The following is a 17321-nucleotide window of genomic DNA, read 5'->3' as shown; positions in this document are numbered from 1 at the left end:
TTTTGCTCTGCTTAGGCTACAGGCCAGGAAACCTGAGGGGTTTGCAAGCAACAGCCAGCAAAACAGAGACTTCTTGGGTGAGGGGAGGGAGAATCGTCCTGGGGAACGGCTGGGATAACAGCAGCTTGTGCTCCAGCCAGAACTTGGGGAGCCCAAACCCCTGTCTCTCACCCTGCTGCTTCTTTTCTGCTTCCACTGGAGGAAACAAGGACAAGTGTTAGCTCAACCATCAGCTGGGCTTGTCCCAGTTTCAAACAGATGTTGAGTTCCTGGCTGGATTTGGGCAGAAAGCTCTTGCTTTCCCCACATTTGCTGGCTGTACCTCACGAGGGGTGCTGCCCCTCGTGAGGGGCACACCAACTGCTGTGACTGGTTTTCCCTTTAGCTCACAAGACAGTCTCTGATCTCGCTGCACGGGTAATAGACAATGTCCCATGCCAGCCTGTTGTCCCCAAGCTGTCCACCTCCCTCTGCCCCTGCCATGAGCATCTGCTGATGAATGATGGAGTCTGGATTCATGCAGTTGGTGAGAAAATTTTCACTCTCATCTGCAAAGCTACCGGAGCAAGATGTTCGGCAGTGGTTCAGCAGCAGCTCGTAGTCCCACTGTCACTGTCATCTGTCCTCAGCTCCACGCAGAGACAGGTTCGGGCCACGCCAGTGTTGCAACACTGTCCAGTGAGGACGAGCATCCCTCTTGCACAATTACATCTGTCTCATCCATCTACTACTCCTCAGCCCGACTGCTCCAGCTACCTCTCAGCAATAACTTGAGGGATTCAGATCACCTCCAGAATGGGGAAACAACCTATATGTGTCCTGGGAAAGGAAGCCCAAATTGTCCTGGGGTCAGTGCATTAGCTGAGCAGGTAAGAGAAACAGCTCAGGGATTTGAGGACAGTGTTTCAGGGGACCTTGGCATATCTCTGTATTTCTTATCACTGAATTAATCAGATTTGGGACTGTCATTGAAGCCAAATCCTCACTCCATAAAGGTGGGACTGTGCTGCAGTAGGAGCATGGGCTGATCTGCACCCACTGAGCTAACCCCTCTCCAGCATCTCCCCTTTTCACTGTCTCCCTGCAGCTCCCCATGATACCCCACCAGTCTGAGACAGGGGGTGGCACCTTCTGGCCACCACCTCCCCGTGAACAGGGAGCACCAGTGGGGCCAGTTGCAGCAGTGGGGACACCCAGGATGTGTGGGGTCTGGAGGGATGTTGCAGAGTGAAGGGGCAGTGAGTGGTAGAGGCACAGGGGGTTTGGCAGGGCCTGTCTGGGTGCTGAGCGTGACTCAGCACCACACCACACCTCACGAGTCACTGCATTGCTTCCTGGTGCACCCTCAGTTTTCTCTTCCAGGTCCCTCCTGGAGAACTGACCCAGCTGGGACCCCTGCCAGCAATGCCAGCTCTGCCTCACGTGGCTGCTGCCCTCCTCCACTGGCACCACCATCCCTCAGCACACGCCCATAGGTTGTCAGTGCTCTGAGTGCCAGGCTACTTCTCAAGGACCCAAATCCCCAACAGTTTCTGGGCAGCGGCGTGAGACCCAGTAGGTGAAAAGACACCATGGGCACTGGCCATCCACTCACACCAGGACAAAATGGGGCAAAAGAGGGGCTTTGTGCCCAGTGGGCATCGAGCCAGGATGGGGGTCTCTAGCTGGAAGCTTGGGCAGAGCCCATCTGCATGTGGGCTCCGTGCAGACTCACAGAGGGATGAAAAAACGCAGAGCAAGGAGACCACTCTCTCACTGGGGGACTGAGCATAAAAATACAAATCAGAATCTAAAAAAAAAAGAAAAAAAACGGGGGATGAGTTTCCAGGATCCGAGTCCAAGAAACATCTCAAAGGGATGAGATAGGGCTCACAGTCAGCCTCATCTGCTAAATATACCTCAGGCCTGACTCTGCCATCACCCCAGACCAGTGATCTGTCCTGAATTTGCTCGGAGAGGGTGGCTGCGGTTGGATGAGCATCCCATGGTGCTTGGCAAGCATCATGCTCTGTGAACCACCCCAGGGGCAACTGTGACTGCGACCATGCACCGGACAGAAGGTGGAAACACAGGGAATGGAACAGGACAGGGATGAAGGAGCATCCGCCGGGCACCGGCAGGCGGTCCCAGTGGTCCCAGCAGGCCCAGTGCAGGCGCTACTCGCAGGCCAGCTTCCCGTCGAAGCTGGAGAGGGCGATGGCAAAGGCCTGCACGGCACAGAGAGGGTAGTTGTAGTCCATGGTGAAGGCGTCATCCGCCACACGCCCAAACTGCATCACGATGTAGTCGGCTGTGGGAAAGAGGGCGAGCAACTGGAATGTCACCTGTGCACCCATCCTGCCTTTTCCCAGGGCACCCATGCAGCAGCGTCTGAAAGAAGCTGCCCACCCGCCAGCCCCAAGCTCTGCCTGTGACTCCCACACTGGCTGCACCATACTGCAGCACGTGTTATCAAAAAGCATCATTTTCTCATTGCACAGTCCAGCACAAGGACCATGGCACCCTCTAGTCCCTTCAGCACCCCCTCCCTGGGAGTCACAGTCCCCCAAGGGACAGGGACCACACTCCCGTCCCCTGACTGTGGGACTGCTGCTACCGGAGGGGGGGTGACAGGAAATCTGTAAAAATAACCAGGGGCCCTGAAGAGGTTTCTTTCTGTGTAGTAACCCAACACCCTGGAGGCTGAGAGCTTCTGACTGTACCAGACAGGTGACAAGTGGCCACATCCAGACAGAGCTGCTGCCACCCCTGACGGACTGTCCCCAAGGTACAGTGCAGCTTGGGCTGAGCCCACTGGCGATGTGGGGTGCATGCTGGAGCTAAAGCTCTGGGGTGTTCTGGGCTGAGTGGGTGGCTGTAGTGTGATGGGGGGCTCAGCACCCCACAGAATCTGTCCTTGCTCTAATCTCTGTGGCAACAGGAGCTCTGCACGCTGCCTCTGCCAGTGCTGGGGCCCGAGGGCAGCTTCTGCACAATGCCAATCTCCCTGTCCGGCTTCATCCCAGCTCCAGCAAAGGCAGGCAGGACCCCAAAGCATGAAAAAACTAAACCTCGGCAAAATAAGGGGGTGCTGGGGCCAGTTTATGAGGCAGTGCTTCCCCACCCCATCCCCCCATCCCATCCTACCCCCTTCCCAGCTTACGGTCACTGCCATGAACAATCTGGAAATTTTTGACAGAGGCATGGGTGACCCGGCCGTGGAAGTTGAGGACATAGGATTGGGTCTCGTCGTTCCACACTGGTGCCTTGTTGTGCAGCTCAATTACATTATCCATGTTTCTGTTCTGCCATCGCATCAGGAGGCCGTCATTATCCTGGGGAGGGGCAAGAGCAGGGAGAGCAAGGTTAGGGTGACTTCCCCCAGAGGCCTGCCACCCTCTGTGGTGTGCCTGGGGGGTATGCTCTGTAGCAGTACCCACATGGAAGTGGGATATGTCACAGAGAAAAAAGTACAGACACTGTGTCTCCCACCTCCCAGGTAAGTGCCTTGAATTTCAGGGACATCTGAAAGCCTCTCCATGCTCCAAACTGGTAGAATCCAGGGTGATCCCCAGCAAACCCAGCCCCCAAGGAGTTTCACCCAGCCTGGCCCCTGACTTACGTTTCGGGGACGGATGGGCACCCTCTCACCGTCAGCATTCATCCCAGGGATGATGACTGTCATCTTCCGGGGACCTTTGAAGCCTAAAACATTGGTCTCCTGCAGGAAAAACCATGTCTCTAAAACCAGCAACCACCAGTGGTTGCAGCCACTGATGAGGGCTGAACAAGGACTCAGGGATGGCTCCAGCTCATCCTGCATCCCTGCAACTCCCCTGGGGCAGCACCCAGTGAAGGGGTGCATGTTGGGACCCCCTCACTGCCTGCCCAGCAGGTCCAGGGGGGCTTCCCACGCTGCTGCTTACATAGACCACGGCCGAAAGCTCCTGCCGTACATTGGACCAGTCAGCATTGGCTCTGTCGGGGTTTGCACCATTGTCGAACACTGTGAACCTCGTACCCATCAAGTTGGATCTGCAGCCAAGGATGAGAGATGGTCATGGCTGATGCCACTGAGTCCACCACAGCCCACCTGTGAACCCTCTCCAGGCACAGCCTTTGCTTTGGTCTAGCTGCAAACTCCTGATGCAGCCCCCAGCCAGTGCCATCCTTCTCGCTCTTTAGTCATTTGCTGTGGTTCAAGGCACCCTTAAATCAGGGTGTTACGGGGTGTTGCCACTACAGGGATCCCCCAGCACTGCTGTGTGGCTCCTGGTGATGCAGTGGGCTGGGACTTGCTGGGCACCTTTTCTAGCCATGACCTGTCTGCTGGGAGGAACCAGACAAGCCTGTTTTCCCCTCTCAGCCCCCTGCCACTCCTCAGGTCAGACCCAGCAGTGGGAAATGCTGAATTTAGCCTCCTGTCTGACCCAGCCATTGCTTGGAGCAACCAGTAATCCACGGGTGGGAAGAGGGTGCTGCAGGAATGGGGTGCCACCTCTGCTCCTACCTCAGCTTCCCGATGAAGTTCTCTCCCCCTCGTGACAGGTCAGTGGGGTCGATGGAGATGAGGTAGTTGGAGGTTTTGCTCTTCTTACGCTTCCTCCCGGCAAGGAGGAACACCTGGTAGAGTGGTTGGACCATGTGAGGATCGGACACTGTCACTGCCATTGACACTGCTGTCTCTGGTTCACCCTCCAACAGGTCACTGCCATGACCTTGAGCAAGTCATGGAGTGAAGATGATCCCCAAAACACTGGCTATGCCATAGGGTGAGAGGGGCTGAGCCCAGCCCAGCATCAGCATGGCTCTCTAGCCGACACTAGCTCATCATCCCAGGTACCATCAACATAGGACATTTCCCAAGAGGAATTGCAGGAGAGGGAAGCAGCCCCATCCAGAACCCACCACCACAGTGGGGTACAGGTGAGCATCCCCCCCAGAACCCTGGGAGTGCTCCCCAGGATGGACGCAGAGCCCCACGAGCCTCCATGCCCTCACCCTAACTAACCTTCTTGTCATTATCCAAATGAAGGTAATAGGTGGGGTAAAGCCCCCGGTCCATCCCCTTCTTGTCCCGTGTCACCCGGCACTTGATGGTCACCCCCTGCGGCGCCGGCTGCAGCACAAACTCCTCCAGGTTGTCCACCTCAATGACAGGAGATGGGGGCCTCTCCTCCTTCAGCTGCTTCATGAGAGGGGAAGGTGACCCCAAAGTCAAACCTACTGAAAGCCCCCCTCCTTTCCCAGCTAATTGCTCCTTGCTTCCAATTCCCTCCTGGGCTGTGGCCCTGCGACTGATGGCTTTGGAGATGATGCTGCAGTGGGTCTTGCTGGGGCATGCTGCAGCCTCCCAACTTACCCTGGGTGGAAGAGCTGCTCTTCCCTCCCACACCCCGAGGGGACCCCCATGGCTCTGAGGGGTCCTTTGTACCTTCTTTGATTTCTTTGCTTTCCCCTTCTTGTTGGAGTTTTTCTGCAGGGTTTCCAGGATCTCCTCCTCACTCTCAGCCCCTTTGGGAGGAACTGCAGGCAGGAACAGGCAGGGGCACAGAAGGGGGAAGATCCTGACTCTGCTGAGCCCCAAAATCAAGCTTGGCATAGACACATGCCAACACCATTAATTGTAACCCCCATCCTTCACGACCAAGCTCACCTGCACTCCCAGAAGCCCCTCCAGCACATACCACCCTCCATCACTGGTGCTGGACTCTCACCTTTCTTTTTGGATTTTTTCTCCTTGGGGGGGTCCCCACCAGTCTGGAAGAGGGACGCCGGGTTTTTCTTCTTCTCTGACCTGATGGGTTTGGTGCTGGAGTCGGAATCATCCTCCTCATCACTGCTGGTGGTGACTGTGAGGGACATGGGGGAAACGGTCATGCAACACCGGGTGCTGTTGGCTCAGGGTGATGCTGTGGGGCAGCACGACCGGATACCTCCCCCTCCTGCTCACCCTATACCTTTCTTCTTGCTCTTCTTCTCCTTCTTCACCTGAAACACGGACATTTGCTCCTTCTTGGTGCTTTTGGTAGATTTGGCTTTGCTGTCAGAGTCACTCTTGTCTCCTGGTGGGACAGAGGAGCTGAGGAGCAGCTGGAACAGGCAGTGATGGGGACAGGGAGGCAGCAGGGTGGAGGTAGCAGGAAGGGCTGGGTTGGGGGTAGACTGAATGGAGAGGGGGCGATTGCTCCGCAGCACCCTGAGCCTCCCGGGACAGTGATGGGAACAGGATGCAGGCAGTTCCCTCATCCCAGCAAGGACAGATGCACATGATGACAGAGCCGGGCTTGGGCCATCCCTACCCCTGGACACTCACCCTTCGGCTTCAGCTTCTTCTCCCGGCTCTCTCCTGAGGGAGGGTCTTTAGGAAGCTTCTTTTTGAGCTTTTTTGGCAGGTCTTTATTCTCCACCTCTTCTTCCTCTTCCTCATCCTCCTCGTCCTCAGCCAGCTCTGCCCAGAGGTGACACCACGGCATCAGCAACGCAATGTCCTCTTGCAGGGGGGACCCCCAGCCTCGTGGTTTGCGAGGACGGATCCTCTTGCGACAACACTGGCGGGAATGGACAGTCATCCTGTCCCAGCCGGGGTGCGGGGCTGTGGGTCCCGTCCCGTCCCGTCCGCGGTGTCCAGCGGCGCGTGGGACGCGGACGGTGCCGGACGGTGCCGGCGCGGTCCCAGCGCCCTCTCGCGGCTGCAGCCCCGGTGCAGAGGAGGGGGCCAAACCCAATCTCTTCCTGCAGGAAGGTGGCTGCGGACCTGATGGCACTGGCTAGCCACCAACTGCCACAATCCCAGGGAGTGCGTCACCCCCCACCTCCCCCCGGTCCCAACTCCCCAGCCGAGGCCATGAGTGCAGGTCCCCTGACACATTCCCATTCCTCCCAGGTCTGTAGCTGGGTTTTGGCCAAAAAGCTCTGCCAGGGATGTGCAGAGGCCCAGCAGACACCAGGAGCACCAATGGTCTGGTGGGACATGGTGCCTGGGGACATGAGGAGCCATGAGCGAGTGCCTGCAGAGAGGTGGGTGCTGTCCCCACACCTTGCTGCTTCTTGGGGCCCTTGGCCACATGGGAGCGAGGTGTTGGATTTCCCTTTTTCTTCCGAGGCTCCCTGGTGGATTTGGAATAGGCATCCTTGTCGCTCTCTTCCTCTCCCTTCTCCTCCTTTTTCTTCCTCAGCTTCTTCACCCCTGCACATTTCAAGAGATGCCCGTGATGGAGAGAACGGCAGGTGCAGGATGGGGCCACTGCAGATTGGGAGGGAGGAGGGGGGGGTGGGCAGTATGTCCCCCCATTTCTCTGGGAGCTGTGGTGATCTGTGCTCACCCTGTGCTGGGGCATGTGGCTCCTCGACAGCCCCCTCGCCCGGCTTCTTCACCCGCAGCCGCCTTGGCTTGGCCTCAGGCTCTAGCCCAGGTTCCTGCCTCTTTTTCTTCAGCTTCTGCCCCCACAGATGGTGCTGCAGAGGTGGTGATGGCCTTAAACCCCTTTTCTCTTTGCAAGGCAACCCCTGCTCATACAGCACCAGCTCCCTTTCAGAAGTACAGCTGTGCTTTTCCCTGGCCCAGCATGGAAGCAAGGACCCGGTGTGGGGTACGGACACACACTTTCAAATGAGTGACTTACCATGGGGCAACCCCCCAGGGAAGGCAGAGGAACGAAAACAGAAAGGACTGTTAGCAGACAGACAGAAGAGCATCTACCCTGGGACAGGCAGCCATGTGCCAGCCCCAGAGACAAGGGGTTGACAAGTGATGCTGGCACTGCCCTGACACCATGGACTGTGTCAGCATAGAGGAACAAGCCACAGTGTGCCACAGGGACCCTGGCTGAGAGCCACTCTGGGCACTGATGGGCACTCTGGGTACCTGAGCTGGGACAGGGTACACGAGGAAGGGCAGACAGCTTTGCTCCTCACCTCCATCTCTCACCCCCGCAAAAGGAGCTGCAGGGCCTTGCTGGGATGGAGGTCAGCAGGAGCAAGGAAGCAGGAGGATTAGACACAGTATACCTAATCCCAGTTAGCTGGGGCTATAAATAACCCTGATTTACCAAATACGGAGCATGTGGGTCAGCACTTGGCTCTGGAAAGGAGGTATTTGGGGAGTGGGTATCAGTTCAAGGCCTTCAGAAGGCGATCTAAGCAAATCCAGATGTTCTAGAGCTTCCACTACCTAAGAGAGCATCTTTCCCCTTATAGGGATTGTGTTCCTCTCAGATGCTCCAGGGTGGTGGGTGAAGGTGTTTTGCAAAAGGTGTGATCCAGACAGATCCCAGTAGGATCCCAGTACTGCAAATTTGGGGAGGGGGAGCTGGGAAGCACAGTGAAGCTGGGAACCAGCTGTTTTCTTCCATGTCAGCAGCTCACACTGAAAAGCTCTTTCACATCCCCTAATCCCTTAAGCAGCTGCAGGGAGGACAGCCATTCGTTACTTAATGAAGTCCTTTGAGGAGGGGGTGCTGATTAAATTGGGTGGTGGATGAAATTGCTGCTGAGACCCCTCCAAGGTTGGGTGGTACGTGAGGGCTGTGCCGAAATGCAAGAAGGGGGTCTGGCTTTCAGGGTCACAGCCTGAGGAAAGTGAGTCACAGCTGACAGCTTAACTGAGGGGCTTAATTAAAGTGTTAACTAGGAACTAGGAAACCGCCACATGGGGTACTTCAAAGTGATGGAAAGGGGGTTCAGAAGGATGCACAAAGGAGAAGGGAGGGCTGTGGGATTTTCTCTACCCACCTGCTCTGAAGAGGGTTCCCAAAAACCTCGTGCCCTGCTAGGCTGCAGCACCCCAATAGAGAGCCCATCCAGCCCCTAGTTGGCCTTGGTGTGGGGTTCCAGGGTCTCTGATGACTCCAGCCCTTGAGGACAGCCCACAGCAGGGAATGGTAGCACATAGGGTGGAGGGGAAGGATTTTTTTCTCACCTGTTTGGGCTTCTGCTGCTGGGGGCTCCCTGGCTCCTCACTGGGACTGTGGGGCACAGAAAGCAAAGCGGTGAGGGCTTTCAGACCTCCACAGACCCTGGGGGGCATGAGACTGCCCCAATTTTTGGTGAAGGGGGAAAGGTCAGCCTTTCATGTGGCTCCAGAAGCATTTTCCCCTGTCTCAATTGGGTCAAGCTTGTCTGACATCATCCTTCCTAGCGGGGAGCACAGGACAGGCTCTGACTTGGCCGAGGGTGACAGCAAGGAGGTTAATTTGGGGATCCCCCTCTAACAAACGCTTTTCCTCTCTGTAAGTCAATGAGCATCATCACACCAACCCCTGAAGCAAAAAGACTCTGATAAAACTGCTCATTAAATTGCATTTAAATTGAAAATAGGAGAAAAAGGCACTGGAGGAGATGGGAGTCTGGTGGGGACAGCCAGCACATCATCCACCCCACAGGTCACATTCTTCCCCATGGCACTCACCTGTCCGCAGCCCAGACCTCACGCAGGATCTCCGTCTGCAACGGCATCGCTTCCTCTGTCCTGCCCCGACTGCCTCCCCTCCTCCCTGGCACCAGTTGCTGACCTTCTGATGCTGCAGCCCCTACCAGCCCAGGACCAGATCCATAGGGTCAGTCACAGCTACAATAGTCTGAGTGCTCTTACAGCATTGGCTCAGCCACCTCCACAAGCCTTTGTGGTGGGAGGAGGAGAAGGAGGAGGAGTAAGAGCAGGTGAAGGAGATGATTAACTTTATTTCTCCTGAAACTCACTTAATAGGATTTCAGGGGCTGTCAGCCAGGCTTGCTGGGAGAGCAGCTGGCAGGGAGGTAATTACAGGAAAAGGGGGCTCTGCAGGAATGTAGGGGGTGCACAGCTCCTCCCTTGCTGGGTGGGGTCCCCAACACAGCAGAGCCACTCACTCCAGTCTGGTGTGGGCAGAGGAATGCTGTCTGACTGTATTTAGGGTTATCCTCCCTGGATATTCTTTTATTTCTTTTTCCCACCCAAAAAGTCTTCTTGGTGAGAGAATAGCAGGATTTGGACTGGTTTGTGTGAGTTGTGCATGGAAAGCCCATGCAGGGGTAGGCAATATCCCTGGCTCCAGGCAGCGCTAAGGGTTTCCATAAGGACCACCACTTTCCTTCGACCCCTGTCCATGTCCCCAGGTCTCTTTGGGTGATGGGATTCACGCCCTGCAGCTCACACCTCACCTCGTTATTACGCCACTTAATATTTTGTTCTTAATATTCCCTCTCAAAGGCCCCCGCAGATGCTGTTCGGTTGCAAAGCCGGACAAGCCAAGTGTCTCCACCAGACCCCTGGCCTTGCCCCGCCCACCACCGTCACCCCAAAACCCCCGCCACGCCGTGCCCGGTGCCACTAGATGGCATTTGAGCACCGCACACCGAGACCCACCAGCACTGCAAACTTCCGATGCCTCCGTACAATATCCTCCTGGTTTCCCTTTAATCTCTAAACCACATCACATCACCCACATAAGTTTAATTTCTTTTCCAAGGGATAGAAAAACATCAAGCTAAAATACATCAAAATCTCCTTTACACGGGAAGCAAGCCCGGAAACCGCAAAGTGAGTTGGGTTTCTTTTGGTAGAGATTGTTTCCTATGGAAAATGTGGCTTGGGCTGCCTGCAAGAAAAAAAAAAAAAAAAGGAAAAAAATGTTTTGCAGAGACCCTGGGTCTCACAGCAGCTTCCCTGGGCAGCGCCCCCAGGGATGCTTTGCTGGCTCTAGGACATCCCAGGGTGGTGGAAAACCCAAGACCTGGATGAGCAGCTGGAGCAGCAGACCCCCAAAGAGCATCCCCTAGTCAGGACGTTTCAAAGCACAGCATTCTGACCCTTCACTGGCTCTCCAGTAAATGACAGCACTGATAAAAAGGGGCAGCAGCATCAGACTTTGGAGACACCAATAATTTCTTAATTGCTGGGGCATCTCCACCTGGGGAGTACACACCTATCCTCCCCACAGCCACCTCCTTTGCTGAGCAGGATCCAGAGAAAAGTACTTCTTTTTTTTCTTTCAGTTGTTTATTTTCAAGTTCCAAAAGGCATATTACAAAGAGACAGGAAAAATAACAACTGGACAGCTGTTCTCACGCAGAAGTGACAGCATCCCTTTAGGATGGAGAGGGTTGATGGCTGAGGAGGCAGCAATACCGGTGCAAGGACACGCACTCGGGACCTCCTCGCCATGGGAAAGCAGCTCACTGACCAGCTACAAACCCATGGTACCAGCTCAGACCCAGGCACTTGCCTTCTGAACCACATGTCAACCTGTTCTTTATTTTCTCTAGGTATGGATCCCAAATAAGCAATAAAACTCCCATTTGAAGTCAGGAGCCAAGAGATAGGGTGCAGGCTGCAGGCTGAGTGCCTGCGAACCTGGATAGGCTTTTATTCTCTAAAGAAATAGAAACCAGCTTCTTCAGAAGATAAAATCTCTGTGTGTCCCCTTCCCCAAACAGTGCTTGACAAATTACATCCCTGCACTGAGGGGCTGCAGTGGAGGTGATGTGGGTCCTCACATCGAGCCTGACTCCGCTTTGCAATCCCTTTGGCCACAGGCAAGAATTCAGCAGGAGAGAAAGCCAACCACCATGGGTGAGAGAGCCCCGGGGGCCACGTCCCTGTCAGCCAGCCCTGGGCTCCCACCGTGCCCGTGCCTCAGCGCTGCCCTGCGTGCTCAGGGCTGGCGCCGGGGCGGTGCAGCCCGGTCGTGTACCGGATACAACCAGAGGCAGCGCTGCAGCGTACAAGGAGTATGTCCCACATCCCAGCGCATCTCAGGGGACCCAGGATGCTGTGCTGACAGTGGATATAAAGCCAAGGGAGCTGGGAAAAGCTGTCTATGGAAACGTCCCAAGATGTAAGAGTTTTAATTTATTACTTTTTTCTTTTTCTTGCTCTTTAAAAGCTATTTGTTCCACGTGCGGTGGTCCCTTGGCATTCCGCCGCTCCTGGTCTGTCCCCGAGCGCACCCAGGCGGTAGGAGCGGGTTTGTTTTTCTTTGCGGGGCTCTTTTTGCTTTCACAATCACACAAACTGTAACAAGCTTTACAAGAAAACACTGGCAAGTTCCGAGGTTTGGCAGAAACCTTTTTCTGTGTGGGCCAAGGGCAGGAGGCTCTCCCATCCCCTCCTCCTCCATCATACGTGTCCTTCAGCCTCTTCATCTTCAGCACCAGGAGTTTTCAGTCCTTTTTCACAAGCTGCCTTCTCTGCTACTCTTTCCACCCCGGTTTTGCTAGCTGCTTCCTGCCAAACAGCAAATAAAGCACAGTGAGTTGGAAACAGGAAAAGGAAGAAGCAAGCAGGTGACAGTGATGCTGGGGATAGGCAGAGGCAGTCAAGCCTGGAAGGGCAGGCAAAATTGTCCCCCACAGCTCCCCCATGCTTATCAAATACTGCAGCTTACACTGGAGGGTCCTGTTTTCTCAGTGGCTGGTAGAGGTTAAACCTCACCAGCTCAGCCAGCTTTTGGGGAAGGTATGGGATCCCTGGGAACAACTGTGACCCACAACAGAAGCAGAGCACTGACATGGAGTGAGCCTGGACAGATGGGTGCAGAGGCACAGAGGAGAGGGACAAGGAGGTAAGGCAGTAGCATCGGAGTGGAGTCACAGGTGCAGCCTGTCCACCCAGCTGGAGGTGTAGCATGTACACCTGGTCATGGCTGCAGGCCACCCACCCAACTGTGGGTGCAACCCATCCAGCGGGTGCAGGAGAGGAGTACTAAGGCACGGTGAAGCCTTATGCCTGCTCCAGCAGTGCCTCTTCCTGTCACAACCAGCTGCACAAGCCAACCACACTGCCAGCAGATGGCCAGGGCAGCTCCACTCCCTGCCCAAGCCAGTTGCCCCGGCATGCTGTTCCCCAGAGTCTGCACTGGCCACTTAATCCACAGCCTCAACCTCCAGGCACCAGTTCAGAAGAGCTTATACTAAAAATTACCCACACAGATAGCTTGCAAAGCTGTGTCCTCTCTCATTACAGTACACCGGGTTTCCAGTGGAATTTTGGATGAGAGCCTGTTACGAGACAGCGATCTCTCCATATGAGCAGAGGAGCAGGCTATTGCCTTACCAACTTCAGGAAATCCATACTATCATGTCTCAAAATACCCTTGGCCTTGTCAGAGATGGAATGATATTTCATTTTACTGGAGACCAGGAGTTCATCAATAGTCACTAGCTGGGAACAGCAAAATTAAATACCAATGCTGACCCTGTTATCAGCCCATGTAAGCTCACACTGCAAATCCTTTTATTGATGACTGAGCATCTGATGGCAGCGTCTGCACACCAAGAAGTAAAATGCTTCCTCCCATTGCAGCAGGCTCTATCCCTCCATCCTCAGCCTGATCTATAATTCAATTTGGTTTAACCCATCTCTTCTCATCACAAGCCTGACAAGCATCCCTCAGTGCAGCCTGCTAGATGGCCAAAAATGGGCAACAGTCACCTTTGCATCCCTCTCTGCAAACTTTGTGAACATGTTTGCGTAGATCCTCCGGTCCCGTCATTTGTGCTCCTTCGTTTTCTTCTGGCACACGGAGATCTGAGATTTTGCTGCTTTGTTCTGTGGATTCACTTCCAGCACTTTTTGAAGTCACACTTTGCCAGCTCGAACTCGTTCATCAATAACCTGGCTTCGCCCCTCCGGTACAAGCCCTTCTCATTGTCCTGATCCAGTCCCAGTGCCTGGAAACACACAAGTCCCCTTAGCACCCTGGAGCTCCCCCAAAAAATTTAATGGTCAAAGCCTCATTAAATCTGTCAAAATTAGGAGAAGGTGACTTCAAGTCTCCAGAGCACTTGCATCTTGCTCAACAAAAATTACCTCTTCTCCATCAGCAGATGGCAGGTCACTAATATAGATTTTTATTTCTCCTTGCTTGAAATACCCCTGAGTGTGACAGTCAGTGGGAGACAAATTCACAGGCAAGAAATCAGGTGTAAACACTCAACCCAAGCCCTTTAGTCTCCTTGTTCTAGCAATGACATTATTTTCCTTTAGTAAAAGCCATATATGCACCTCAGATATGATTTACCTTTTAGATTAAGACAACTAGCTTTATTAGCTTTCCCACATGCAAGATGCTTAAATTTAAGCCTTTTATAAAAGAATTCAGAGTTTCCTGACAAAGACAAGGTCAAAGACTTTTAGGGACTGGTAAAGCCCCATCCCACTCCTCAACTGGCTTGGAGATCCACTGCAGCTCCACAGAGCCTGCCTCTGTCACACCCAGAGCAGAACTCAGCGCCCAGACCCTGCCTGAGCAGATCTAAACAGCACCCAAGGTCGTCAGTCTACACAGATCCGTCTCATGGATCTGGCTTAGTAAGAAAAGCTGTTGTAAACACACGTCCAGGTGGATTTGAACCCCAAAAGGCACTTTTGGTCCTAAGCACACAGCATCCATGGAGACCTCGAGGTGCGGAAGGGATGCCATCATCCCACTGCTGTTTGGAAATTGCTTCTTATATGAAAAGAAATCAAAAAAAATCCCAATGAACTCCCCATGAAAACAGCAGGAGAAGAGGATGCTCCATCCCCAGGGCTCATGCACCTCTACCTTATCACAGCACTCGACAGCTTTGGCGTACTCTCGCAGCTTCAGGTAGCACATGGCCAAGTTGAGGAAAGCAGCCAGGAGGAATGAGTCGGAGGCTTTCGACTCTTTTTCAGACAAGCCATACTCCATTTCCAGCCAGGACACAATCTTCCCATACTGAATCACTGCCTGCAGGTACTTGCCTTCCTGGGATGGAGCAAAGAAGAGGCTAGAGGAACCCAAGAGACAACGCTCACTCTGCTCCCACAACATCTCATAACAGGTTACAAGCGCAATGTGGTGTCTTCAATAAGTAAATGAAAGGAGGAGGATGCTGATCACCTACAAAAACAGCAGGCTTGGGAAAAGCCAAGTCAGAGCAGTGGGGAGGATTGGGATGCCCCAGCTGTGACGGGGAACTCTAAAGCCTCTCAGCATTAGCCCTGGCCCAGGAAGGGTTCAATCTGCTGTCCTGCTTTTCAGGGAGCACATACAGCCAAGGAAACACTGGGAAAGGAGGAGATATCTCAGGGAGCATCAAGGAGTGAGAAAAAGACAGAGGGAGGGTAGGACTCGCCTTCCCCAGCACTGTCTGGGGGCACATGGCTTCTCTGACACTGACGGCTGCCAAGTCATGTATCTGATGTCACCCCAAATTAATTTCCAGCTCCCTTCCTTCACCTCTGTCATCCCCAAGTTCACAAACCTTGAAGTACATTGTGCCCTTCTCCTTGACGACAGCAGCCTGCTCCAGCTTCTCTTTGGTGTCCATCTCCCACGACTCCTTGGCCTGCAAAGGAATGCTTGGAGCACTCCCAGGGGAGTGCAGCAGCCCCCCTCCCCCAGCAGGACCACACCACTCTCTGGGACAGCCTGTTCATGCTCAGGGCTCACCAGGGCCATATCCAGAGCAAGGAGCCAACTCTGCTCCTATTGCAGCCAGGGCGATGGCAGGGGACCCATCTAGGGATGCGGCACAGCAGCACCTGCCCCATCCCATGGGCTTCTCCTGTATCCCATTCCCAGGCTCCTCATGGGCACAGACAAGCTCCTCAGGGCTAGCTGGCTGGATGCACCAGCTCTTATCTGTGGAGCCCAGGGAAAAAAAGGGGAGAAAAAAAAGAGGAAGAAAATAAAAGAAAAAAAGAAACAAGGAGATAAAAAAGAAAAAAGGAGAAAAGAAGAGAAAAAAGGAGAAAAGGGAAAAAGGAAAAGGAGAAGGAAAAATAAAAGAGAAAGAAAGTACAAAAGGACAAGCCTAGAAACAAATAAGAGACCCAGCCTTGGACCCCAGCCACAAGAATAAAACAAACCAACAGAGAAGAACAAATTAAGAACACGAAGCTCCTTGGTGACGTGTCCACTTCAGCGGGGGTCAGGCTTGCAGACACACCAGGGACAAAGGCTGGATGCTACACAGGGCCCAACATTCCTGTAATCTGAGAAGGGACCAGCGTGCCTCTGCCCTCACCTTCTCAAAGCTTTTCAGTGTAACCTCGTACACCAGCTCAGCATTCGCCTGGATGCCATATTTTGGCTTCCCCGCCTCGCCAAAGCCATACCTGGAGGGGCAGAAGGAGGCAGTCAGAGGACGGGGGGAAACCCTTCATTTCAGCAGCCCTTGGTCATAAACGCAGGCCCAGGTTGCCAATTCTGTTTTCACATCCAAGCTCCCTGCCCACAGCTTTCTAACATTTTGGGGCCAGGGTTATGTTATTCTCCACGAGCAAAGATACCTGACAATATACAACGCATTATATACTGGGAATCAGCCCTTCTGGCTGCATCAAAGCCATCTTTTTCCACAGGCTTCTCTCCAGCCTAAGGACCCAGCCCTAGCAATTTCCAGGGAAACATCAGACACTGGACTTGGATAAAGCCCTTTTACCTGATTTTTTTAAAGCATCTCAAGATTCTTGCCTGCATGCCACTAGTCTCTCTTACTATTCCTGCTGGCATTGCTAAACTGCAACTCTCCTGGAGAGTTCTGTTTTCAGGACAGCCATCTTCCATAAGTGCTAAAACAATGCTGGAAGCTGAAACCCACACAGCATCCCTGCAGGGATGATCCTTACCGTGGGCTGAGGTAGAGGATACAGTGCTCTCCCCTCTGCATCTTCTCCAGGGCTTTGTCGATGCCGATGGGGATGTCGTGGTCCTCTCCTTCGCCCACAATGAACTTCACGTCTTTGCAGTCAAACCTGCTGCCGCCACAGAATCCCTCCAGATGAACTGCAGGGGGACAAGAGGGAATGTGGCAGGATTGCACCCACAGTTACCCAAACCTTGGAGCAATGTGGGCTCCAAAGTATCAGAAAGTATTTTATCTCTCCCAAAATCCAGCAAAGCCTCCAGCCCTGGAAGAGGGAAGACAAAGGGCTGGGGGCAGCCAAGGACCTCCTGGTCCAGAGAGGGATAGGGACGGCTTAGGAACATTGCTGAAAAGCAAGGCAGGCATATCTCGTCTAACCAAGGACCAAACAACAGATAAACATCGTGACTAATATGTTCCCCTTGTACTCAACTGCACGAGTCAAGTCTTACTGGAACTGGATATTGCTCCTGGCACGCCGCCACACAGAGTTTATCACGGTGATTACAAATCTTCTATACAGCACTATACTGCCTTGACTTCTACCTCGAAAACAAGGCCATGTTCTCCTGACTCTCAGAACTCAAAGTACAAAATAAACTTTTTATTTTTAATCTTCAACCAGTAACCGTGCTGTTCCAGCCCCAGACGCTGGCAGAAGTGCAGCCAGAGCGGACACTGGGTACCTGGCACATCCACCACCTGGCACTCCTGGCTGTGTTTCCACAGCAAGATTATTCTTTATT

The 17321-nt window shown here is 53.7% G+C and overlaps 2 protein-coding genes across 2 annotated transcripts in view; both read right to left on the bottom strand.

The window, feature by feature from the left end:
* Window positions 1-2156: 2156 nt before the first annotated feature.
* TULP1 (TUB like protein 1) lies at window positions 2157-9435 on the bottom strand. The gene is made up of 14 exons (XM_032710759.1): window positions 9389-9435; window positions 8900-8945; window positions 7305-7419; window positions 7019-7168; window positions 6296-6430; window positions 5940-6044; window positions 5697-5831; window positions 5414-5505; window positions 4991-5167; window positions 4490-4602; window positions 3906-4014; window positions 3602-3700; window positions 3143-3314; window positions 2157-2290 (listed from the first exon to the last, which is right to left on the bottom strand). The coding sequence occupies exons 1-14, from the start codon at window positions 9433-9435 to the stop codon at window positions 2157-2159; spliced, it is 1629 nt and encodes a 542-aa protein (XP_032566650.1).
* Window positions 9436-10938: 1503 nt separating this feature from the next.
* The window catches only part of FKBP5 (FKBP prolyl isomerase 5), a 29126-nt gene continuing 22743 nt past the window's right edge, over window positions 10939-17321 (bottom strand). Inside the window, 7 exon segments of the mRNA XM_032710755.1 lie at window positions 10939-12184; window positions 13391-13533; window positions 13536-13629; window positions 14505-14690; window positions 15190-15273; window positions 15955-16045; window positions 16559-16715. Of these exon segments, the coding sequence (XP_032566646.1) occupies window positions 12077-12184; window positions 13391-13533; window positions 13536-13629; window positions 14505-14690; window positions 15190-15273; window positions 15955-16045; window positions 16559-16715 (863 nt within the window). The 3' untranslated portion in view covers window positions 10939-12076.

Source organism: Chiroxiphia lanceolata, chromosome 25 (genome assembly GCF_009829145.1).
Source record: "Chiroxiphia lanceolata isolate bChiLan1 chromosome 25, bChiLan1.pri, whole genome shotgun sequence".
Lineage (NCBI taxonomy): Eukaryota > Metazoa > Chordata > Aves > Passeriformes > Pipridae > Chiroxiphia > Chiroxiphia lanceolata.
The sequence above is the reverse complement of the archived record's forward strand: the minus strand, read 5'-3'. Positions and strand labels throughout refer to the sequence as shown.